Source organism: Bombus terrestris, chromosome 9, assembly GCF_910591885.1.
Source record: "Bombus terrestris chromosome 9, iyBomTerr1.2, whole genome shotgun sequence".
NCBI lineage: Eukaryota > Metazoa > Arthropoda > Insecta > Hymenoptera > Apidae > Bombus > Bombus terrestris.
Window position 1 is genome coordinate 6683931 of NC_063277.1, and position 27644 is coordinate 6711574.

A 27644-nucleotide genomic window follows, 5' to 3' on the forward strand; every position below is an offset into this window, starting at 1 on the left:
GATTATTAAAACACCTACTTTGTGTAAACAAAACTGTTTAGACATTTGATAGAAACTGAAAACGCTACTTTCATTTTCTAATTATTTTATTATAAATCTGTTCTTTTCCTGCTTATAATGTAAAATTTATCAAATAGATTTATCAAATAGTTGCTTTCCAACGTAAGAAATTCTTTTCAAAACTATATTAAATATATTAAATAGCGTAAAATGTATTGAACTTTTTCAACGTAAGTACGATAAGTACATAGATGTTCCAATATTTTTAGCCGACACTGTAGTTATATAATATTATATTTCTAATGGATATAGATGTTCGTTTGTAATTACCGTTTGGATCGTCTCGGTCGCGACTGATCTCACCTAAAATTCGTAAATTAGAATTAAATTCTGTATAAATTTATATTTTTTAACGTAGCTAATAGACAAAGCAACAATGATTAAGACAAATTACTCAGTGCCACGCTGATCGTGGCCTAACTTCGTTTGTTATAACGCACTTTACTTTTTATCGACAAGAGCCTATAGCCTCATGCTTACTTACACGCGTACTTCGTCCGAAATTTTCCGTACGTGCCATCTTTTCAATTTTGAATAACTAGAATTGCTATGGACTGACAAAGTACTTATGGTTTTCAAGAATATGTCAATTACACATATACTATTATATTGGCAAATGAAAAAAACATTCTTGCTCTATTAAAGTTACGCTAATACTGTAGAAGTTGCATCATATTAAAGAAAAGTTGACGAATATTATCCTTTGAAAATAATAGTTTAAGAATAATCATTTGATAATAAAATTCCCTTATTTATTTAAAATTATAAAAATTATTCCTGTATTTTTATTATTTTTCTAAGTCACTTTTCAAATAAATTGGCGGTTGATGTTATTATTGATAAATCATAAAATACAGTGAAAACATTCATGAATATTTATTTTCCACTTATTTGGTGATAAAATTTCTTAAATCTCAAAAATGTGACAATCATAATAATATTAACATTATGTTATTGATATACTACCACCCTTAAAATAAGTAACTTTTACAGTTAACAATATTCATGCATTAAATGATCTATTATTAAAATATCAATTGATTCATTTCTGAATACAGAACACATTTTTCTTCTGAATAAAAAAGAAGAACTCGCGTGCTAAAATTTTGTAACGAGAACCTCCTTAAAAGAAAATCTGACGTATCGATGAAAACCAAGAAACATTCACGAACGCAAGCAATTTCTAGCCATCGTGGCACGCGCCATTTGCATAAGTCAAGAAAAAAAAATTAGCATTTGTCTTGTTAATCGAGTGTGAAACACCACCTATATTTAATAAATTTAAAAAATGAAACGATCAAAAATATGAAAAAATTGTGCTGTGTCTAATATTACCATAAAAAATAAATAAGAAATTATACTGTGTCTGTTTATCTACCGTGCTTTCTACAACTATCAATTTGTTCATTTTACACTTGATATTAAAAATTACACAAATAAAACGCATAATATGTAAATGACAATAAAGTATAGTATATACTGAGGACATATGCGAGTCACACATATCAAAGAAGAAATATCGAAAAAGTATTTCTAAGCATCCTAAACCAAATAATATAATCTACATAGAACACAGAAAATTCCATCGTAAAGATCGAATATCACTCAAAATTTCTGAATTCAAACAGCATTTCTCAAACTATCCACGAAATTTACGTGTTGTAAATTCTTTTACATTCTTTTCCTCGCTGAATAATTGGTTTCTATCATACGTATAGTGTTTAGTTTTGCAAGAAAGTTAAAGAGTGAGAAACGCTGATATCTTTAAATTCCTGCTTCACTACTTACGCAGACGAACACCAGCGAATGTTTTGCATATTTTGCACAAATTAGATGGAAAGGTGTGTTTGTCGCGGATAAGGTTATCAAGCTTTCGGATTGACTTTCTTTCCTGCACTATTACGTTACCGAATAGTCCGAGTCAATTCTTAAATATAAATGGCTCAAGCTATTTATCAATATTTTATTACCTCGAATTATTAGTTAGTTAGCACTCAAGTTAAATAACCAATTCTGTATACCGAAAAGTATACGACGCTAGATTATAACATTTCCTGTGATAAAAATTTCAAATAAATTAAGTGACTCATATTACTCGAAATTATTTGAAATTATAAATAATTACTTTGCACTCGAGATATATAACTAATTATATATAAAATGTATATGATAATTATAATATTTCCTATGGCTGATACTTCAAATAAATTAATCATTGTGTTTTGTCTATAAATCGATGTTGCTTCGAAACTATAATAATCAGTAGAACCAAATTAAAACGAAACATAACCGATGCTAGAGTCTAGTAACTATGAAACTCTATGATGATCGTACGTTTTTATAATAAATCACAGTGGTTTTTGTAGAAAACATTAAAACAAAAAACGAAAGAAACGGAAAGAAAAAAGATTATGTGTCGTCTAATATGATTGCATGGTGAGAACTAAAGTTAAACTACAAAAAAGTTGTCTGTACTACGTTTGTAGGAAATTAATAAAACTGATAACATAAGATGCAAACTATAACGTATCTACTGTAGCTGCATGCACTCATCGAAACCGGAGAAAGTAGTAAATAACGAGATCGTGATACAATCAATGTTTCAATTTCAAAAATATAATTTGATTCATTTTATAGATTTACATTCCTCTCTACTTTCTCCAAAATCGAAATGAAAATATTAGTAGCGCGCTTTTAGATACATATTCCATATATATTTACAAACAGTGCTGGAGTTTTTTCAATTGAAATTTCTCATGTAGGTACTATTGAAATCTCATTGTTATCATTAGTTTTTATATAAAAGTTTCGAAAAATATTTTTGTTCTTTCTTAATGCAGTAACTGGAAACAATTGTTTAATATGATCATTATTTTTTGAATGAAATTCAATTAATAATACAATAAATTTGAGAACATTTGAGAAATTTGTAACATTATCAGTATTCTTTATTTTCCAATTTATGGAGTTGACGGTTCATATAACTTTATAATATAAATATACTTTTCATACTACATATCCTTCTGGTTTGCAATTTATTTAGCTATTGGAAATACTTCGTTTATTTGCGATATTATACCAACAGGTGGTCTTTATAAATCTATAAACTAATAAATATTAAATATATCGTTACTATCAATCATACATAAATTTAATAAAAATATAACCAAAGATTGCGAAAAATCAGTGATAAAAGCATACCTTCCTGATTTGAAAGTTATAATTCAAATTATTACTCTATTACACATTATTATTTATTTCTCATTTGCTACCTGTAACTTCGTATCTATTTTAAGCATGTATCGACAGTTTTTAAACAATCATTCCAGTCCAGATCTAAAAATATTTGAAACCCGGCACTGTTAGAAAAACAAAATCAGTCGAAAATGTCATCATGTTGAATCCCTAGAAAAAAGTAAAAAATCAGTCGATGAAGCGTATTCGTCATGATGCATAGAAAAGAAAAATCAAGTAATAAACAGAAAACAAGAAAGAACATTAGAAAACCGAGTGCAGATAGTTGTTAAAAAAAAGTGTTAATCGAGAGAGCGAAGCACTTTCTTTCGTGAAGCAGCTCTTCGAGTTCCTTCGTCCAAGAGACTGAAAGCGATTGATTACAGTATACCCGTATAATCATGTGGTTCATCAAAATTAAGAAGGGCAGCTTGCAAAAATTGTAGCACGGTTTTGATTTGAGGTGTAACTGTACCTCTTACGTGAACCATCTTGGGCAGTTCTGGCGGAGTGAATGTGGGGGGAGGATGGTGGTCGTCTGTAACAAACCACTACATATGTTAGCTACCCTAATTACCTAAGGCCTAGTTCGCTACACTATCGCTACCACTGGCCATTCCTATGCTTGCGCTTCGGTTAATTAAACTTTAGCTCCGTTGCAGCCATTTATCGATTTTTACAAATTGTTCATTCCACAAGAGAAGAGCTTTAGATTATATTTTCTAATTGATTCTTCTTAATTTTCCATTCATGAAGAGGGTGTCGTTGTATGATAATTTTTAATCAATTTCTTCAATTTTCACATTTATCAAGAAAATAACATTTGATTGCTATTTGAATTTTTGTACATTAATAAAATTAATCTTGCTACTATTGTAATTATACAATTACAATAGTAGCTATATATCAACTGTATAACGTTGATTATACAGAATATTATTCTGTATATTATTGAAATTATTTTTCCATACGATATTATTCGAATATTTCAAAATACATGCGTCAGTGTTTGAATAAAAGGAAAATATTAACAATTATTCTGTATCCATGTTAGACTGACAGAAGAGATCGGGAAGTAAGCCTTAACATTATATCAAGGTACATACAGATTGAACTATTTGTAATGTAATTCTCTATCTTTTCACTACGTGCTTGCGTGAAGAATCGAAAGCAAACATTTTTTAAACGAGCACATTCTTTCTAACGTGTAACACATGTATGTACCAGGTATTATATGTATATACCATCTATTTACACAATAGTTTATTAACTAATAATACTAGTAGATTAACAATTTGCAAGTCTTAGCCGTGGATTTCTTTTTAAGATGTTTACAATTATAAACAAAATCAACAAAATTTTCATTCGTAAAATTTATTTATAAAACTGTAACAAACTTATTGACAAATAAAGAATTTATTTACTAGTAACTTGTAACTTGTGATTAATAGTAGCAAATAAAATTTCACTAATAATATTAGTCCAATTATACAGTTGGCCTAGGAGACAAATTATATGCAAAGAAATTGTAAAGGAATATAATTTGTGAAGAAATAAAGACTTACGTAGCCAGTCTACATTTTGGAAACAGAATAACGTTTCTATTATCCCTGACTGGAACAGAGCTTGTTCTAATTAAACAATTGTAAGTAATCTAGTCGAGATATTACTTTGAAATCTTCTGTTTTGAAGATTGCTGCTCGTTGCAACGCGGACGAGTCCAGAAGTAAAGGAGACACTATTCAATTGTGCACGATATTAAAACAGGACAAAAAACAATCTGTACATCGTAAATCTCCTCCGCGTTGTACAAATGTAGCCTAAAGTAGTGGCGAACTATATACACGTTCTCGTAATAAAACTTGGAAGCACTGTGCACAGACAATACTGATTTCATGCTAAAATTCACAGAGGTAAAGAATGAAAATCGAAGAAATACAGAGAAATTAATTTTCTATATAAAATAAAGGAAACGATTTTTTTTTGTTAACTAATTATAGTAGAAAAATAAAAATATTATCTTTACCTCTGATAAACTATATATTCTATTCTACCATTCTATGATTACGTAGACATGCAGTAATAACTTCTTACAATGTGAATATTTACTCGATATTGCAAGTGCAGTCTTTGATAGATATAAATTCGTGCGATAGATTGGGAAATTCGTGAGAGTATTCGAAAATATTGTTAGATTTCTACCGTGTCAAAGCAGAGTTACAAAAGGGGAGATATCGTCGGTGGTGTAGAACTAATGTGAAACTCGTCGTTTGCAAAACTATTCGCGAATCGAATGCAGCTCTTTATCTTGTGAGCACTTTTCTTTTGCCATTGGCGTCGTTAAGCTCCTAACATAAGCTTAACTTGTCCGAGGGGGGGAAACTGTAGCGCGTGTAAAAGGTCACTTTATACTCTTGTCATGGCGTAGATCATTTTACAGCATTTAATTGATTCTTAAATTTCGATGTTTATTGGTATAAGACACGTGGAATATGAAGTATAAAATATTTATTGTACAATAATAGAGAAAAATCCTTTATTTTTCGAGTCTAGTACTTTCTTCTTTCTTTCTTTTTATCATTTACTGTGATATCAATTACTAGAATATTTATTAACGATATCATTTGAAATGTATATGTTGAATTTTGTAATTCTTAGAAAAGATTGGATTACTTGAGAAAAGCAGTTGTAATGTTTGTTTGACCTTTTTTAATTTATTTTTTATAAAAAAAGGGATTAATATAAGATTGACTACAGTAATTTTTGTGTTGTATCAATTACACACGTATATGATACGTGACTATAGTGATATGAGATTATAGTAGTACATGATGATAACTTTAAAATACTAAAATTCATTTCATGTTCTAAAGAGTTTTTCCCATTAATATATATATTATTAACTAATATCGTTCTGAGATACTTCATCTTTAAAAAGGCAAGGATCTTTCTTTATAAAATTCTCAATGCTTCAAAAGATAGATCAGGCAAATTGAAAAATAATATTTGACTAATAATATAGAAATATATTAGAGGTACCAATAAACATATAAACATACGAATCGAACACGTAAAATACAACGAGACATTACGATACATCCAGTGACCATGTACAGGCTACTGTATTATCATCTATGCCTTATCATTATAAAGATTCTCGCGGCAACGTATGCATACATATTATGTACATAAATATTGATTATACACCCGCTCTATATTAGACTTACTTGCATACGAGAAGTCTTCACCTAAGTAGAAGTAGAGGACGAAGAGAAGAAAGTTCAAACAGATAGACACATAGAAAGTTAGTTAAAGATATCTTTTCTTCATGTTCCGGTGTACAATAATGTGTTTGTATGTGCACGTACTCGCGGCCACGTATATGCATGGTAATATATGTATATATATCGGTGGTTTTCTACATGTGCGTGCGTCGTGCACACGCTCGCCTACGTGTAATGTTTCGTGATGATGTACATAGATATACATATATGCACGCATGGATCATAGATGAATTACAGGTGAGAGAGAATGATCGTGTTAAGGCTCCGATGAGCGGTGCGAAGTGAAACTGTCGATTGATTTTTCTTACCCTCCTTCTATATACTTTTTTTTTTATCTCCCGTTTATACTATATCCCGTAACATCGTTCACATTTTCACTTTTTTACGCGACACGCGAACATTGAAGTAATCACGCAGCTTATTTACTTGCAGCAGATTCAATCGTGTTAGTACACGTATTATATCAGGATTCAAGATTAAACTTATTTAGGTGCTTGAGTATCCAAAGATCTTTTTTTCTTTACTCTTTTCTCATATAGTTAATATTCTCATCTTTAATTTGAGCTTTTTTATGCTGCTTACTTTAGGTTAATAGAACTACAAAGTTATGTCGATTATAAAAATTGTAAAGCTGTGTGCGACAAATTATGGAGAACGATCGATCATGAATACGGAACCGTCAAAGCATTCGATTAGCAGGGATATTATCCGAATTCATCAATTGCTTTTCCTACGATAGAGTAACTAAAATACTGGAGAAGGAAACGTTCCAATTTACTTGATATTTTGTAGAAGTTAAATAGTTCAGATGAAGTACGGGATATTACATTTAAGCCAGACGATGGAATATCTTGCTAGATATCGCAGGTATCAAATATATATTCTTTGAAAAGTTGCAAAGATATAAAGCGGAACATTATGTAGCAGGTCGTAGAATTTGTTCGAACAAATGCTATCGTATGATGAATAAAAAGGCATAGACTGTCATTTAAAAAAATTAGATTGACTTTTATAAGAATATTTTTTTGGTAACTTCAATCCGTTTTAAGGTATTCCACTGTTCTCACTTAAGTGTAACATACTGTATATATGTATATTGATATTTATTTGTGTTTGAATATTCTCGAAAGGTATGATTGAGACATAAAAGCACATGGTTTTCTTGGAATGTAGTTTGCGATAACTCGAAGCACATAAGTACTGCACACTTAATATAAACACCTGTAATCGTTCAACATCTGCAACATGTTTCAGAACACTTAAAGAATTAGAAGTAATTAAATATCAGGATATCGAGGAACGACTTCTCCAATGATAATCACATATCGACTCTGCCATAGATCGTATAAATAAATCACGCAAATAAACACTAATTCTAAGATATTCTAAGAACATGTCGAATAGATATAGTTAGATATTGAACACCGATGCAAGATCAAATTGGAAGTAGTTAAAAAAAAAAAAAAAACTCAAGGCAATCACATCGCCGCGAAGTTCCGTTCGGATTAGACTTGTAATAATTCACTCACAACAATAACCATCGAAAAAAAGACACTTACATACCTCCAGAGAACTACATTCAAAACGACATCGATAGAAATATAATGTAAATAGTAATTTCGGTTGCAAAAGTACAAAAAAATGAGAAATAAAAGACAGACATCACACCAATAGGAGTTCAAAACACTAACAGTAGTCTACTTCGAAACCAATTAGTATCAAATTCAGATAAAATCACATAAATTAGCACAACGAACACGTTCATGATATATATATATTCTAATTTTGAATACGAAATTAAGAAACTACATATATATATATAAAAAAATGATCGAACGTTGTGCTGTTTGTTTCATGTATTCGAACAAAGATTTGTTTTTCAATTGGAAACCTTGATATTCGAGTTTCTTAAATAACTAGGCCATGATGAATCATTTAGCTTTATAATTTCCTTCTTCTAACTGATACATTAACACAGCTATGCAAATTCAAAAATACTATGTATGTCAAATTCGTAAAATTATTGAAAATGATTCACGCGGCTTAAATGAGTATTGAAAGGAGGATTTCTGCGTTTAACCTTTAAATCGAATATTTCGCCAAACGTATACTCGTTACTTTCTGCATTTTTTAAATTATCAAATTGAGTATCATAACACTATTACTAGAATTATGAAACTAAAATTGAATATTCAAAAATTTCATGTAATACTGTTCAAAGACATAGATTCAAGGTTATATTGATTTAAAGGCCATACGAAACTAATATACTCTTTGATCAATTTCGACTATATAGTCGTATTTTACTTAACCATGGGGAGAGGCTAAGATTAGACAAAAAAAAAAAAAAGAAAAGAAAGATACAAGGGAATGACACGTGGAAGACAATCTACATTCGGGGGATACATACTTGCTCTTCCAACCATTTGAACAGCTCGCACGCCTTTCCGGAATGTGGCCACTGCCCGAAGGGAGGAGAACCAGAGCTGTTAGTCGTTATACCAAAATAATGTGAACCTAAATACTGGGTGGAGGGGCAGGTGGTAACAGGTAAGGGGGAATTCACGCGTTGGTCTCCACCGATTTATCACGCTGTTTTATAAATATTCATAGATATCTCGAAGAGACTACATAATATAGTACTGTATATATTATAGTATATATTACTATATAATATACTGTATATTTATATTCATATTGTATATTATATTGTATATTATACTATAATATAGTATATTATAGCATATTACTATATACATTAGGATATAATTTACTGTAAAACGTGACAATCGATAAAGATGTGATCAACATTGTTGATTTAAAGCATCGTTGCTTTAAATCAAATTTCAGTCTGATATGAGGACTGGAGCACAGAGAATACACAGCAGGTACGTGGCCCATATTGAGTTTATACAGTGGCCGATGATATTCATTTAGTCAGAGATCGTATTCTCTTTCAGACTCGATTAAAATATTAAATATCACAATGTCGACGTTATTGTTGTGATGTCAGTGAATGATATCAAATATGCGCAACATGTGAGGGGAGAATGAAGTATTTTTAATCGGTGTGTTCGATAAACCCTGGGCATCGATTATCATCATCCGTGTAAATTTAGAACTAAAGGTGCTTACACCGGTGGCATTCACTTTGCAAGTATTTCACTTTTGGTTGGTTCGTTGTAAACTACAAATGTCACGGTTATAAGTACTTTTAAAATTCTCTTCTTCACACAGGATATATACACATATACAGGCACACCTATGCACACAGATACACTCACACAAATGCACCTAAGCGCGTATGATTCGCTTTCATTTCATATTAAAGGGTCGCAGCAGTTTCATATGCAATTTCAAACACAACCTTCCCCACTATTGCAAATATATTTCCTTTGTTGAAACCATTTATATAATTCATAAAGATATAGTTCGTTGCAATGATTCCGGTTAATTATTCTCAAATAATTCGTAAATTCTTAGATTTTCTAGATAATCCCATCCTGCTAACTTGTACCAAATGTATACATATATTATATGAAGTAGTAAGTAAAGCGTAGCTTTAGTTCTACCTAATGTTGGTTAGTTTTATAATGTGAGGATAATAGGCAGAAGAAAGATATAAATAAATATTTATCTAGCTGCTGGTCATAGAAAGATTACATGTGTATTTAAACTCAAGTCTATTTGAAATGCTGTTGTTTCAGTTAATCTGTCTAATCAGAAAACAAACATGTTTCTAATGTTTCGCATGCAGAAAGATAGAAGACGACAGTTCTGTGCTGAACAATGATGCAGAAATTGGAATGTAGAAGAAAATTCCTTTTATGAAAGAAAGAATAAACTCATTGACCAGAAATTAAAGAACGAGAATATAGATTTAGTCACTGTTACGATACAGATTGTTGTAGAATTTGCAATCAATTGTACCTATAAGTAAAATGAATTCCTCTTTTTCTAAATAAATAAGTGTGAAAACTCAGTGACCGAAGATAAGAAGCAAGAGATACTGTTTGTTTAGGATATTTATCAATAACTGCAAGAGGAAAGTAACAGAGAAAAATATGTGACTATAGAGCAATATATGTGTACTTGTTATCTCATTCGAGAAAGTAAGTAGAATTTACGAACAGAATACAACAATTTATGAAAACAAAATTCGAAAGATAAAATTAGAAAATAATATTCCACCTTGGAAAGACAAAGAATTCCCTTCAATAAATGAATAAATTATTTTTGTAAAATGTTAAGAAGTGATACAAACAGTGATGTTCTTTCATTTCTGCAAATGGAACCATCTTACTAACTAAAACTTGTGAAAATTTTCAATTATTTTACTATAATACTGCATATTTTTAGTATACGAAAGATAGCCTCCAAAAAGGAATCAAACGATTTTACAGATATTTAACAAATTCCCCAATATTTAATCAACTCATAAGTCAAACCAATCTGTAAATCGACAGATGCTCGATATATTTGTGATAATCCAAGAAATTGAGAGAACTGTTTAAAAAACGAAACAGTCACATTTAAATTGCAAACATAAGAAAAATAATGAAAAACAAGGTTTGATATAAGCACACCGAACAACGGTAAAGAACGATAGTCATTGGCAAGCCTGAAACGAGCAAATGTTCTTTAATCAGTGAAAAGTAACAGCCAGGAACGTGTAGACACAGAATATACGATTTGATAGAACGTGCTTAGCAAAAATTAGCATATCTGCGAAAGCGACGTTTTCTTAGTGAGAACTGAAGCGATAAGTATTCGCATTAAACGCAATCCTGTACATATACGACGTGTGAACGATGTTCGTTCAACTTGAAATTGACGTTGCTGCTTCGTTCGAGAAACAATGATCGCCAAATATGTTAGCTCTAGCAAAAGCCCAGCGAGAAACAATACGAATCGAACGATGTCAAATTACAGAACGTTGAAACACAGGTATCGTGGAGTAAGTGCGTGTGACGGTGAATTACTTGGAACATCGAGATTTGCATTCGTTTGCATCACTTACGCCAGCTTACCTGGTTAATTCAACTGAGCTCTGATTGAGTCAATCGTTTCTTTGTTCAAAAATAAATATCGCGCGAGCACACGAATAATATTTATATAAATATAATATAAATAATATCATCTAGTATAATAATATAATTTATATCAATAATATTTATATAAATATGCCAATAATATAATAATAACGTTGATATGTGAAAGCATCGCGTATTAGGCTCTTATATTTATGTATCCTAAGATTTGACTCAAACAGAGAGAATTTGTCAGAATAATGAACGTTTTTCGTGATACGTTGCCCCGGATCCGAATCTGTAATTTTCTTTCACGATTATTCTGACAAAATTGTAGATACGGTTCGACAAAGGATGTGCATTAGGATGAACAGGACGGCAAGGAAGGTACAAAGACGCGTACCGTCGAGGCAACTGCTGTAGGCAGTGTTTCCTTTCACCATGCCGGTCTGCATCATCATCATCCCCACATCTGTAAAAATCGAGCAGTCGGCCCGGACACATATTTGTCAGTAAACACGCAAGGATAGTCTACTGAAATAACTGGTAAATGGTTAAGGGAGGATCGCCGGTTTAAAAAGGGGCTGGGCTAGGAACCAGAGATAACCGTATGTATTAGATTAAATTAAACATACAAGGGAATCCTACGAATTACTATTGAAACTTTTGTACAGCGTGTTCTGGGGCGATGAAACGAAAATTTCATATAAATATAAATTCAAGCCTCTTATTTACCGTACTGCACTTTGTTGAAAATTGATTGTATTTCTCAAGATTATTCCATGGTATTGTGACAAAGGAAGTAAACAGCTTTACCTCAACGCTTTAATGTTAAGTTTAAAAGAGAATATCAAAAGAAAGCTTGTAAAAAGAGAAATAGCAAATAAAAATACAGCGTTCAAAGGAAACAGTCCAACTCAACATCGCGCGACTGTAAGTGGAATAAGCGTCGCAGCGTATAATGCCAGACGTATCCTTAACCTACAGTAGCGAGCGTAAGTAGAAGGAGCGTCAATCCGTATCATGTCAGACATGTCCTATAATCTGCAGTACTTCTTTTACAACGTAGAGTTGAAAAAATATATTTTTCATATTTTGAAGCAACACAAAATATAGATACAAATTTTTAACGTTGTATTATTATACGTATAATATTGTTATGTGTAATTATTATATAACAGTACTTCAAAGAAATCATCAGAAATCAAGTTGGGAAAAAAATTTTCCCTATTTATACGTTTATGATCCTTTCTTCTCATCAATTTTTAACACAATTTCTTTTATGAACCTACATTTATATGAAGTTTTCACTTTATTTCTGAGTGCAGAACATGTTGACAAAAACACGGCATATTACGAATTTCGGTAATACGTACATACTATATATATATATATATATATATATTTATATATATATATTATTTTTATATATATACATATAGTCGTAATTCATTGATTCATACATGAGAATACGTAAATGTGATAAGGATTATTCTATATATATATACTTCATTTCCGTATTTTCGTTCTTAATCTTCACGTATGAATCCAAGAGTAACGGTACTATATTATCATCTGCAAATTTCTTTCCAATTTCCACGATTTACCTATAGCCAGGACAAAGGATACTTAACAAGGTGTACAAAAATAAACTACAAAGCTCCTGAAATATTATTTACCTCCGATGTATTTTTCTCCACCCACAAATTTTCTAGCAATTGCCAAACGACATTAAACATGAACATTTCTGCGTAAAACCAGATAGTGGAAGAGTTCAATGAAAAAACGTTGATTGCCCAGGGTTTAAGATTTAACGTAATGGAAGTTGAATCTTGTACAGACCTTTCGTTCGGATGATTTCAGATGAACTGAATGGTACGTGTGAGTAATGATACGTTGTGTGACATCATGTGAACAAATAGAGTTTACAGAGACTACGTTTACAACGAAATATCGATCCGTGGTTAATTTGCTGTATTCGTGAAGTTTCAGGTAAATTATTACCAAAATTATCACCAAAAAATACCTATGGAACTCGCTTTTGCAGAAAGCGAAACACACGTAGGTTACGTTTTTGATGATATAAGGTCGGAGTAGAAGCGCAGAAGATACGCGGGATTAATTTATGATCAATCGAACCTACCGACCGACAGAGTTTCATCAATGACAGCTGGCACATTGAAAGTTCTCACACGATCGAAGAGAAAATTTTTGTTTAAAGTAAACAGCGATAGTGATTTGAAGAATTGGAGAGAATAGAATAGAGATAAAACAGATAGACAGTACAGACAGACAGAAAATAGAGAGAGACAGAAAGAGGGGAGGGCAAAATTGAAGGATATATTTAACAGAGAAAGAGAGAGAAAATAGAGAGCGAGTGAACTTTTGTACGAAGCTATCGTATCATCAAGGCGTAAAATAGTATTCGAATCGGAAACTAATCATGCATGCAAGGCGAGCGAGAAGGGCACACACTAGAGTGCAGACTAAATTTCCTCGATTGGCCAGGTGGACATGCGCCAACTGACAGAACTATAAAGGGGTTACATATCACGTGTGTGTCAGTGGTATTTCATTTTTCACGTCACGCTATTCGACTGGCAACCAAACAAAAAAACACATTTGTCGATTAATATCGAGCCTCGAACGATCAACAAATTTTCTTTCAATCGAAAGACTCTCAAAAACTGTTCACGATCATCGCACGAACGCTAATGAACAGGCTTCTACACTCTTCGTAACTTCCAAAACCGAATCTTAAAAAATGTGCGCTTCGTTTGATTCGATAAAGAATTCCATATAGGATATCGAGTTTTCCAACACAACGAGAAAAATTGAAAGCACGAGAACGGAACGGAAAACCGTGAAAAACGAATAAATACCCAACTGTGGCATCGCAATCGCGTCGAACAGTGTCTCTGAATGAGGATTAAAGGTGCAATCATCTCATCGCCATTGTCATCGTCATAATCATCACCACCACCGCCTTGGCGTATATATGCAAGATAATGGTTAAAAAACTCGAAGGCATATATGTACACATAATTAAGACACAAAAAGACAGAAATATGCAAAGAGGCAATGATTATAGACAGAGAAAAAGAGGGGACGAAGAATGAGAAAAAGATATTGGTATCAGGAGAAAATAAGTAAATAAGTAGAAACAAGTATAATATAAAAATCATAATAATTGTAGATAATAATTGTAGAGAAAATAAGACCCAAAAATTAAATTTCTTTCCTATTAACACATTAGTGACCGATAATTTTATCGAACACTCAAAATACCATAATATATAAAATATGATTCTGCGATTAAGATAAGATCAAGAATACGGAAAATTTAATTTCAAATATTACATGTTGCGTATGACTTATTGCGTATGGCTTTGTCTTAATATATTTATCGTAAAAATGTTCATATAACTTCGTTTTAAATTAAAATAAACAACAAAATATGTAATTAACTTTATACTACTACATTCTACGAGAGATGGTATATATGGCTTGTTATATTTTTACACAATTATCATACGATATTGAAATACCATGGAAAAACGTCAGTGGTCGTCAATATGTTAATGAAGATAAAACATCAAAATAGTCTCAACAAAAATAAAAGAGGTTTTTAAGAAAAGAAGAGATAGAAGGGAGAAAAATGAAGAAATGAGAAAGAAATGGAGAAAAAATCATGGAAAGAAAAGAGGGAAGACATAAAGGAAATAGTCATAAACGAGATAGTAAAGACTAAGCGAGCGAGTGTGAGACGTTACCTAAGTCCCGGCCCCAGGAGCGCTGCTGCTGCCCCACTAGATCATATATCACAAGAGGATGGTCACAACCATGTCACTTTGTTAATTGTCGCGATAATTACTGCTACGGCTTTCAGTGGCAGAAGGACACAGAGAAAAAGAAAGAGGAAAGGGCGAAGGAATCATGGACAAAGAGAGCTTCCTGTGTGATTCGTCTGGTCTTATAACATTAGTCTTATGTAAAAGTCGTTAAAAAATCTCTCGTTTTTTCTTTTTCTTTTGCGAGTCACACGAAATTCCTTAGCTTCGATCCGCATTGCTGTAACTGATCTTCTATAGAAACTAAGATTCAATATCCTGGTGTGATTCGCAATATATAATATTCGATACATTTAGCGCGCTCTATGTACACAGAGTAATAAACGTTAATTATTACATATGTAATATAATGTAAAGTTCAATAAAACGGAGTTTCGATTAATAAGAAATTCGATAGCAGAGAATTTCAGCGAGAATTATAAATTTATCGATAAGGGCTATCACTAGACTAGAAAGACTTACAATTTTTGCACTTGCACTTCTTGATCAGAGTTTCGTCTTTTATATCCTCGTGGCATGCTTTGCAATAGAACCACGCCCTGCAAATATATTTACAGTAATTAGTTGCTTCGGAAAAATTTGTGTACAGATTGTAAAATAAATAATGAATCGAAAAGAAAGTTTTTCCAGTTTGGCTTAATTAATTAATTAATTGTTTGGTGTCCTCCGGAGATCGAAGACAAAAAATGTAACTTTAGCTAAAACTATATCTCCATGGATAAATTTCGTTTTAATTTATTTTATTCGCTGTTTTTATTATAGAATGATTCTCACCGTTTCACTTCGTCGGCAGATTGAGCAATGAAGAATCCCTGAGTATTTGCTACGATCTTGGCACCACGTGGATTAATTGATATCTTACTATCGCAGCCTCCTTCGCCCTTTATCTCGATTGCCAACAGCAACAGCTTCAACTTCGTGAAGCATAACCTAAGACGAAGCTTTGCATAATATTCTGTGTTCTTCAATAGTATATGTATCAAGAACGAAGTCATAGTTACTCTCTTTACTCATAGATAAGAAACATTACACATAGTATAGTGTTCTAAGGAGAAAATATATGTGCTAAACAAACAAAGCAAAGCATTTATATCGCAAACTAAACATTCAGCATTAAATTTTAATATTTTATATGTTTCGAAGACAACTTAAATTCTATGGTGACTTGAAAGTACAAAGTAACATAATGTAGTGTATAGTATCATTTACGTTGGTCCAAATCGCAATAGATTCTATATTCTAAACATCAAACATAAAGAACAATATCAAGCACGATAGCTAATAGATAACTAAACATATACACACAATGTATTTATTAAATTATTATTTAACTGTTATACTCGAAATCATTTGTAAATATTTTAATCTAAAATTCAATTAAAATTCAATTAATAACGTGACATGTGAGAAATACTGTAAAAAGAATATTATAATCTAATTTTACGAATTTATAACTGTAAATCTTAATTAATATTTTACAGTCTAGGATTAAGTTGCCAAATTAACTGAACATTACTATTTGTTTACATTTATTCTACTTGTATAAAAATTCTTACAGTATTTCCCGCAAAAGCAACTGCTATATAATGATTAATAGTACACGTTAGTCTAAAAGGATAATTACTAGCACGAAAACAAATCTTACCACAAAATATTCATACATAGATATTTTTGTCTACATTCATCACAAGCTTCCAAATACCACGCATTTTCTTCAACGAACAGTTCGTTTCAAGTTTCTTCTCAGATTTACTCTCTATTGACTACTTGATTTAAATTTCGTCCCTTTTACGCGAGCATTTAGAAACTTCTGACAAGTTGGTAAAAGTTTCACACGAATAATATAGAATGTTGGTTATAGCGTGATTAAACACCCACAGCATTACAGAGCGCTTCAAGTGCATGTACTTTTACTTTGTGAAAAATTCCCCTAAAAACTTATTTGAAAATATACAGTAATTTCTTTCCTAATATCGTGATATCAATGAATATACGACACTCTGTTCTGCCACCTCGGTAAGGAAAGAGACAGCAAAAGGGTCATGCAAAAGCAAGCAGTGGAATAGATAGGTTGAGAAATATTAAATATATTCGAATCATGCGAAGATAGAAGAAATCTAGTGCTGTCTAAACTAATTTGCTATAAAATATCCTACGCTAGTCGAAAACTCGGATAAAAGACCAACTAGTGTTGTTGTTGCTTTTAAGCGCAACGCGAATAATAAATGCTAAATGGCGCAATTATAATTAAGAGATGCCTAGTATCTAATAGTACTCGAGTTTAGTAGATTATATTACGTATTCTGGCACACGCAAAATAAATCGTGACAAGACACCAGACATGTGCAAAACTAACAGATTTACTTTAGACTAGACCAATAAAACCCTAAGTACGCATATAGCAAGTGCTGAGTAAACTAACTTTTGAAAAATGGTGCGGTCTTGTTAATCAAGACTAGAAAATTCGTGTCAACCTAACATTCCAATATTTTTATCAAAATTCATAGTTTCATTGTAACTTGTAGTTGCAATGCATAACGATTAACCTTAATTCATTACACAAGTGGTATACACTCTGAAAATGTAAAAAATATAATTTTTTAATTAAGATAAATTACGTTATACGTATATTTTAGTTAACAGTAAGAATAACATTGTTAGGTTTGATTCCTCTGTTCGCAATATGCTTTAGGGATCAACTTAAGTTTATTATACGTATACGATTATTTAACTATTCATAAAAAGTCCTTATTAAAATATTTTAACTACGTTTCCATTGATCACTTCGATTCTTGATTATGTACAACTGAAATTATAAAGTATAAAACTGTTTCTTTTTTTCATTTCAATTTTAATATCATAGAGATTTGATAATGTTCAACATTAGTAATAGTGCATACAATAAATGTAGTGCAAAAATCAGATAAAGGGGCATAACTGTAACGAAGTATAAAGACCAACGTCTCTAAGGATTCAAAAATACTGTGTTACAATAGCAGCAAGAGTGTACATAAATCAATGACGATTTATATGATGAGTTAAATACTGTGAAATCTTTTCGTTGATAAATTTGTAGATCAAGGAATTTAAATTCGATGTTCGATAAGGGGAACATGAAATTGATTTTGACAAAGAAAAGAAGTTCGAATAAAGTAGCAGAGACTCTGTAAACGGAAAAGAATCGGTACAGAAGACTTTGGACCAAAAGAAAGGAAGTGCTAAGGGGTGACACGGAGAAGGAAAAAAGAAGAGATACTATAAGAGAAAAAAGGTAGAAAATGAAAGAAACTCGTGAAAGAAATGTAAAGAGAAAAACACACAGCAGTTTCTAAAGAAGATGGTAAAGATCAGGTACGGAAAGGACATCTGAAGAATAGTAAAGAAAGAAAGAACAGAATGATGAAAGAGGAAGATAAAAAGGAAAAACGAAATAAGAAAGCGTACCAAGATGGAGGAGTGGAATAGCGATAGAAGAAATAGTAACTGGTATAGTAGAGATGTCTAGAAAAGAAATAAGAAAAGTACAAAGAAATAAGCAAAAATAAATTGGGAAAATGGTAACAAGATTAAAGAAGGAAAGAACGATTAATGTGAAATAAAGTAAATGATATACCAAACGAGGTGCTTGTGTTTGGCAGCTAAATGGAGAAATCAAAGAGGATATATGGTAATATATACACTGCTCAAAATAATTACATAGGTAATTATGAATCTTTCTATTGCTCTGAACAAATAAAAAAAAATGAAGTCTTATATGTAGTTTGATACATGTTATTTTTACGATACTAAACGTTGACTTTATAACAATATTGAAAAAAGACATATAAAGTCAAAAAGTAAACATACAAATCAAGGTGAGGTAGATAACGATTCTCAAATTGTTTTGAGCAGTAAAACAGAGGAAGAAGGTGGTAAAGAATTGGATAGAAAACAATACAGAATAGGCGTAAGGTATAAGAAATGTCAAAGAATAAGAGTTAAAAAGAAATATATTTAAAATAACTGATTGCTTTCTATCGGCAAAATTCATTATATTGTTAATAGAATTTGTGTATGTGTAGAATATATTAAGAAATGACCTACTTGGGAAGTAAAACTGCGAACTCGTTCAGGATGTTTTCTATAATTCACGTGACGTGTTACACATTCAAAATTCGAGATTGAATGTATGCGACTGATATAAAGTAGAGAGCAGCAGGCATGCGTGTACAACGAACGTGTTTTGTTAAGAGAAGATTAGAACGCTACAACTAGGAACACACACTATAAGAAGAATAAAAATAGAAAGAAATTCCGTCTCCACCCCTAGAAGAAACTAATGCATAAAATGTCAAAAATATATACTAAGTGAAATTGAATTAATAGAATGAATAATAAATTTCGTTATTTTATATTGTATGAAGCCGTAAAGACGTCACTAAAAAAACAAAATACAATCTTGTAGAAAGTATGCAGATTTCGTTAAACAAAATATTTTTTAATATCTACAATTTAAATAATATATTAACGAGCACATTTCTCAATTAAACTTTAAACGTTCTAGATCTATTATATTTTCATACTATTACAGCTTTATATTTCCTTTATCTATATATATATATATTTGATACTATATATTTCACAAATTTATATCTTTAAACAAGATTTCTTTAATATTTTGAAAATTGCAAAAATATCATATCTTACTGAGCAAGCAAACGAACATTTACAGAACATTTACAATATTTACAGAAATTTCCTTCTTTATAAAATATTTTCAAGAACTATTTATACTATTACTTTGTATGCTTTAAAAAGTAATATTTACATATCAAGATCTTAAAATATACACTTTTTCTAGTCGTCACGAAATCTGCATCGATCTGGCATTACTACTACTACAGTATAAAAAGGATTGGTGCAAAATTGTTCCAACAAATCGGTGGCAAATACCAGCGAGCTGGTTAAAACAAAAATAACAAACGTTACTATATCATAAAACGATTCTGCCCAACGTGGTGTGAAAATTTTCCAAAGATACATTCAAAATACCAAAAGTACCAAACAAAACAAAAACAAAAACTACGGCTAGCCAAAAGAGACTCCGGTAGAAGAAAAAACGTTTAAAGGATCAAAAAATAAAACTGAGGTGAGGGGTGACAAATTCTAATCGCGTACGAATATAATAGTATATATGTACACGTTCCACAACGGAGTATCAGAGAAGTACATTAAAAAAATGTGCGAGATCAACAATATAAACAGGCAGAGAAACAAAATCTCGCACTATAGTGTCATTTTATATGTGTGTACATGTTTTGTATATTTTATATGTTGTTCTATACAGTAGCTCGTAAAAGTATTTCGATCATAGAAGACTTTCATGTATATACATATATTATGTCTGTTATAGAAAACATTTTGATGTATTGTTAACACTGTAATATCACACGATTGTCGTGATTACGTCGATAAAATTTAAAAGCAATTTAAAAATGTACATAGAAGAATGTACAGGACATTTACTGCTAACGTATATACAGCAAAAAATTAGTATAGAAATGAACAGTCATCTTGAACATATAATAAGTCTTAAAAATGATTCTATCGAATATTCATTAAATACTTCTAATTTTTGCGAAATATATACTTGCACAAAATTCAGATTCTTTCCAAAGAATACTACCAATATAATCATGATAATCGTATCTGATTACGGTATTTACAAAATGTTCAAATGTCTTATATAATGCACATAATGTATTCATAAAGAGTTCTCATAAGCGTTCGAATACTTTCGTAAACCACTGTACATACACATGTGTAATCTGTATAAGAATCGGTAAAAATTGATAAACGTATCGTTACGTTTACTACGTCCGATGCTACATGTTCGTATATAAGTAACGTATAATATGTTTGTGTATGCATGATGTTGTCGATATTGGCATGTACTGCAAATGTATGACAACCAATGGCAGCGAGAACTTACTCGCTGGCTTGGGGAAATGTCATCCCGGTAAAGGACGGGGAGAGGGTTTCCGTGTACATCTCGCAGCCCGTGCCCTGCAGGTAATCATTCTGCCACGCCTGAGTATCCGGCGACTGAAACACCAACCAATCAAGCCCCACGTCATCAAACCTTTCAAAATCTACTAGATACTGACTGAGACCTGACACGAGGAGGGACGCTGACCCGTGGTCTGCATCTCGTCGTGCAGGCAAACAAGGTTGAATACATTGTTTCGCACGATTATTATCACGTCATGTCAATACGCCAGATTTATAATTTCTCGAGCAAACGAATTCATCGATAACAAAGACGATAAGAAGTTGCAAAGGAACGGTCTAATTATCTTAGCTTTCTGGAAAAAAAGTTCGATTAACAGGTTTAATATAATATTCTACGAAATCTAGCTACGTTTATTTTTTTCATATGACCTGTATGTAATTTTTAATATTTGAAGTGTGTTTTATTTCTTCGTGTTTTTCTTGATGGGCAGCAAAGATGGGAAGAGAAGTTGTTTTGCGCTGAAATTTTGTGTTTCATTGATCCTCGCTGGATATATTCCAAATAAAATGAAATATGAACGTAGAACTAACATTATCCTCCATAATTCGTGACAGATTATGATGCACAGTTCGATCGTGTACGATCTTTGTTAAAATATAGTTCCTCGTAAATTGTACACCTAACCGCAATTACGTTGACTGATTGCAAGTCATCTGTAGCTCGTGATAGGCCGACATTGGCGATTGAATCGTTTGTAGTACTATAGGCACCATTTTATACACGATTGAGCCCTAAACCCCGTTAGCAACAAACAGCGCTCTTTTTACCGACACGACGCGTAGAAAATTCTGTTGATGTGTAAGTACCTTCGATCCTGAAGCATAAAATTGTCTTTCAAGACTGATCGAATCACTAGCGAAATCGAGATTACACCTACTAGCTATAGTTCCTAATGCTTACCTATCATCCAGTTGCCGTTAATGCTCGTTGTTGTTGCAAATTTTCATTGTACATGTGATAAATTTTCGAATCGGACGATACCATGGAATATTAATCTTAATAAGGAATAAAATATTCATAAATTTAAGATATGAGTTATGTTTGATGAAAATTCTCCAAATATAAGAAACAACTTTCAATTCGGAATGATTACTTGCAAAACCGTACCCTTTATATATCCGTATTAAGGGATTAAATTTTTCCATATCAAATATTGTTCGTCGTTTGCTTTTTGAAAACTTCAGCACTGATCATGTATTCTGGTTTGAATAAAACTAAGAAATTTTCAGAAGGGACAAAGTTGTTCAATTTGGCTTTGGAGTGGTTCATATATTTAATCTAACGTTTACGATACTTAAATACGTTTTTGACTTTTCGAAAAAAGGTTACCACATAATAAAAAGCTTTCCGTAATTACAGATTCGTTTCAATAGTCGTCGCATTTGTACAAGAATTGGATACGCACGCTTCAATGATCTTTCAAATTTCCAGATTCCAATTGTTTTTCTAACTTAGAAATAAATAAACTTTACTCTGTGAAATTTCCTAACTAACTTTGATCCCTGATTTATATCTTGAATCGCATTTTTCATACTAGACAAGAAGAAAAAGGAACAGAATAACATCTTTTTATTTCTTCGACCACTTAAAATTATTTTAAAGAGAAACGTTTGATTTGTCATGTCCTTCTAGTCCATGGTACCCGATCGAATTCATATCACACGTAAAACTTACAGAAAAAGAGTGAAAAATACAGAAACGTTACTGAAGCGATTAGAGGTGGCTTACATCGATTAGGTGTAGAGCACAGATACGTACTGTACAATATACAGTTAATACGTTCATTTAGTATAGATACAGATATAGATATAGATATATAAATATAATCCATATAATGTATATAGCGGAGTGGAGCGTAGTGAAAGACATAGGCGAGGCGAAGCTTTATCCCTTTTTTTTTCTTTCCGATTCAAGAGACTGTGAACCTTTCTCGAGTGATTCCGCCATCGTTACGTGGGTACAAAAAGAGCGCGAACTGGTCGACCGAATCCATGTTGCTCTGAGACAGGGATTGCTGCGGTGAGAATTCTTCAACCAACTATACTTGCTTTTCTGAGAGGCTTTTTTTAGCCGAGCCATTCCAGATTCTACGTTCATTAAAGTGAATACTCCGCGAGAAAGGAGAATATTTACGGAGCCAAGAAACCTTCACAACTAAAAAGTCCATTGGTATCTTCGACTACCGCCGTGAACATCCTGTTATCTGTATCTTTTGATAAAGCTACGTCCCTCAACTTCTTAAGAAACATTTTTTATATTAATATTATATTATATTAATATTATATTTTAGTAATATTATTTCGATAGAAAGCTTGGATCAAATAAAAGTTACTGTTCTTGTTAATTAATTAAGACAGGAACAGAATTGTTATCAAGAATACGAGAACTCGAAGCCAAAGAAATATGTGAAAGGTATATGAAACGAGTAACATGTTACATTATATATTTTTCAAATTTATCTTAAGCGATTGAAACTAGCTGTTGATTGTATCTTGTAGGTTTTGTTCGATTTTAATATACCATGAGATAATTAACCGATTTAATTTTTAACAATTTAAGCAATAATTAAAAAACCGTCTAATTATTTTTACTGTTATGAAGAATTCATTTAACAAATTTAGTCATAAGCATGGAACCCTATCTTTGAAAATGCAGTTACGTGCGCAGAAATTTATAATACCGTTTCGATATACATACTGTAAGAAACTATAAGAATTTCTGAATAAACATTATCAATATGTTTTTAGAAAAATAAGTACCTTAATTCGAGCCCTCGTTAAAAAATCATAGCAATGTGAAACGTAACAGAAACTATTAAAATACGATATGAAACAACGAAACTACATATTTCTCGAATTTGGCAAATTATCGAGCGTCCTACTCGATCACTTCTCTGTATATTAGTAATTAATTATATCTTAGCAAAAATAATTCAAAAGGAATAAAGAAGAATTAATCAGATCTAATATAAACTGATAAAATAGTTATCGTACTTAGTGAGTTGTTAATAGAATACGGAGAAATATAATTATACAACGACTCCACACAAACGAGCGGAACCACAGAATCTTGTCTCTTGAATCAGATATGCAGGTATCTGTTGGATGTTGGATTGGTCATGGACTTACTCAGTGGCTTTGGCAAAGGGCATTCCAATGAAGGTAGGGCTCAGTGTTTCGGTGTACATCTCCATTCCAGTTCCACGCAGGTAGTCATTCTGCCAAGCCTGCATATCGGGTGACTGGTACCAATCAACCAACCATTTCTAAATTACACACGCTCCTATGCATGTACGGATTCGCGCGTTTGCTCACAGTGACACAAAAATTTCACATCTTGATATTTCGTCCTTTATTGAATTTGCGTATATTTCGTATTCGAATTGGAACTCAACATAGCCAGAAGATAATAATTTTCCAACACTAAACATAGTGTCTAATATATTTTTGAAGACGATGAATGTGGAAATAGAAAATAAGGTTGTTGCCGATCATCTGTTATATAAAATCATGAAATAAGAAGCGATAAGAACCACGGGATCACTGTGAACAATTTAACAGTGAAAAACCTAAGGAACCTTGTTCACACATGCATAGATGAAAAAATCGGCAGATTTTCAGTCTGTCGTCCGTAGAACGACATTCTACTGACCGTCTTGAAGGAACGCATGGCGAAGAGATTGGCCATCATCGTGCTGAAACCCGGCGCTAGACAGGACTGTGCGATGAAACCCAGCTTCAATTCGGCTAGGCAAATCACGTCATCGCCCTGTTTCCAGTCCCATGATGGAATGTTTAGTAAGTAGGCCTACAATGGAAAATTATAAATCACCGTAGTAATATTTGCCATATACCGTGCTTTTGTAGGATTTAATAAGTTTAACATTTATTTTAACATAGTTGTACAATCTGAGCTGTCATGAATTCTGATCGTTCAAGGCTATGTAGCTCGATGGCATCATTTTTAAAGACAATTGTTATTTAAAATTAAGGAACTATCAATATTTCACAGAGAAATTTTATAGATTTACAACAGCGCATTTTTGGAAACTTGAATGACTTTTTGGAAAATATACACTCAAAAATTTGGGCTCGATTGTAATATTGAAAGTTTATAAAAAGAAAACAGAACTGAAAATAATGTAGCTCGCCAGACGTTACTAGAACGCTAGTATCAATGTACCCGTTGGATACAGAAGATACAAAAAAGAAAGATATGAAGTATGTTCGCAGATACAGAGGATACAAGAAGAATACCAATAATTACTATACACAAGAAGTGCTGCAGGCCAGAGCTTTCGTGAGTACCTCGACTTTTGTGGTCATACCTCACAGCTACGCTCCGCCCCCAGCTCGCTCATCAGGGGGTGGCGAGCTAGATAAATTGCACTGTTGGCTTTTAATCGGTTCATTCGGAAAAGATTTAGAGATTACAGTCTCGATTCTTTCGACCTTAAGAAATTTTATTTTCCAGCCTTCTCTTCTCGATATCAAATAATATAAATACAAATTAAGCAAACTACATACAAAAATAAGAAACATTTCGACTGTCACTAAAAAGGAAAGAGAAACTAATTGCAAACGCAACTTTACCTTTGTCGTACTAAAATTCGCTTAAAAATAAAAGTTTATCTAATGTGGTAGCTTAGGAAGTATAAATATAAAGTATCTTCGTAAGTTCTCCATAAATTTCCATCGTCCAAAGTTTAATTAAAATACCAAAATACGTCATCACGATGAACATTTCAATAATGTCCAAACAAAGATGTTATATAGTTGAGACAGGAACATGAATTATGAATTATCAAACGATTCGTAGAAGAAATACCTTGTTGTGATATTGCATTAATTGAATGATAACGCGAATGTCATCCGAGTAATTCTTGATGGAGATGACACGCATGATGTTTGCCGCGTCTTCCGCATCTGGATCTTGACAATACTTGTTCGCCAGTACCAAACACGCATCTGCCTCGTGGACCTAAAAAGTATCGAACCATTTTGTTCTACGTTGCTTTTTTAACCGAACAGTGAATCGAAGAAGGTGTATACGTATTTTGGGATGGGATCGATGGTCAGAAAGCAATTGCAAAATAGAAACTGCTTTTGAACAAATTTGAAACTAAGAAATCGTAGCGAAAGAAAATCGTAGCGCAAAACTTAGTCTGTTTGATCGGTTTTATTCAATGCGAGTATAGCAATTATATAGATAATATCAAATGTTCGATACATTGCTTTCAAATCTGGGATACAACCTAATGAATGTTCAATAATTAGCGAATAATTAGAAAAGTAAAATCCGCCATATGCGCGGTATAATGTGATTTTCTAATCAAGTGAGATGTGTCGGGGCAGAAATGAAGGAAGGAAGACAAAAAGAGCATGGAACAACTAATCTCTGATTACATTGAGTATGCAGGAATATGCAGCTACGACTCAAAATTTTGTTGTAAGCGTTAACTAATAAATGTTACTATGCGTCGTAGACACGTAGGAACAAATGCACTTTTTCAAAAATCGACGTACTTATATTTAGAAAAGAATCTTCAACAATGAATATATTTTGTTAAGAATTTTTATTGATATCGTATTAATATTGTGTCCTGATTTACTATTAGACTGCGGATTTTTATGCATTTATAGAAAATTTAAAAGTACAAAAATGTATAGAATTTACACAATATGCAAGAATATATAAAATATTGAAAATACTTATTTCAACATTTCAAAATATGAGTTTACATAGATATTCGAGCGCAATCTATGTATATTATACAAATATAACTGCACGTATCTCCGACGCATTTTGAAAACAATAACAAAGTAGGAAAGCAAATTGTTGCGACATTCCTTAAATACATGTGAATCAAACGATGAATCGCTAAAATTCATGGTATCAAAGTAGTGTCAACATGCTTATCTACTAATCTGACGTAAATTTAATCGTTGTAAAAGAAATATTGTACAAATAGCCAAGCATACTATTCTGTCATTTTTTTTTTTTTTTTGTTTTCTTAATGCAGAATCTATATGATATACTTAATAGAGAATCGTGACTCACTGTTATAATGGAAAACTAAGTCTCTAACTGAAAGTAAATTCTTAGAAAGTATAATTATTTACTTAAACTCCAT

The 27644-nt window shown here is 31.9% G+C and overlaps 1 protein-coding gene across 50 annotated transcripts in view; it reads right to left on the reverse strand.

Moving 5' to 3' along the window:
• LOC100650043 (calcium-activated potassium channel slowpoke) overlaps positions 1 to 27644 on the reverse strand; it is a 105842-nt gene that overhangs the window by 12935 nt on the left and 65263 nt on the right. For 10 of the 50 annotated variants that reach the window (XM_048408749.1, XM_048408747.1, XM_048408750.1 and 7 more), the window contains exons 9-19: positions 26339 to 26491; positions 25163 to 25318; positions 21431 to 21543; positions 16234 to 16389; positions 15922 to 15998; positions 15382 to 15417; positions 12012 to 12080; positions 8989 to 9039; positions 6522 to 6542; positions 3770 to 3832; positions 331 to 363 (exon numbers count right to left, since the gene is read on the reverse strand). In XM_048408749.1, coding sequence (XP_048264706.1) covers positions 331 to 363; positions 3770 to 3832; positions 6522 to 6542; positions 8989 to 9039; positions 12012 to 12080; positions 15382 to 15417; positions 15922 to 15998; positions 16234 to 16389; positions 21431 to 21543; positions 25163 to 25318; positions 26339 to 26491 — 928 coding nt within the window. Of the gene's footprint in view, positions 1 to 330; positions 364 to 3769; positions 3833 to 6521; positions 6543 to 8988; positions 9040 to 12011; positions 12081 to 15381; positions 15418 to 15921; positions 15999 to 16233; positions 16390 to 21430; positions 21544 to 24639; positions 24753 to 25162; positions 25319 to 26338; positions 26492 to 27644 lie in introns of all 50 variants that reach the window. The other 40 variants (XM_048408762.1, XM_012311916.3, XM_048408778.1 and 37 more) reach the window with 29 other exon arrangements.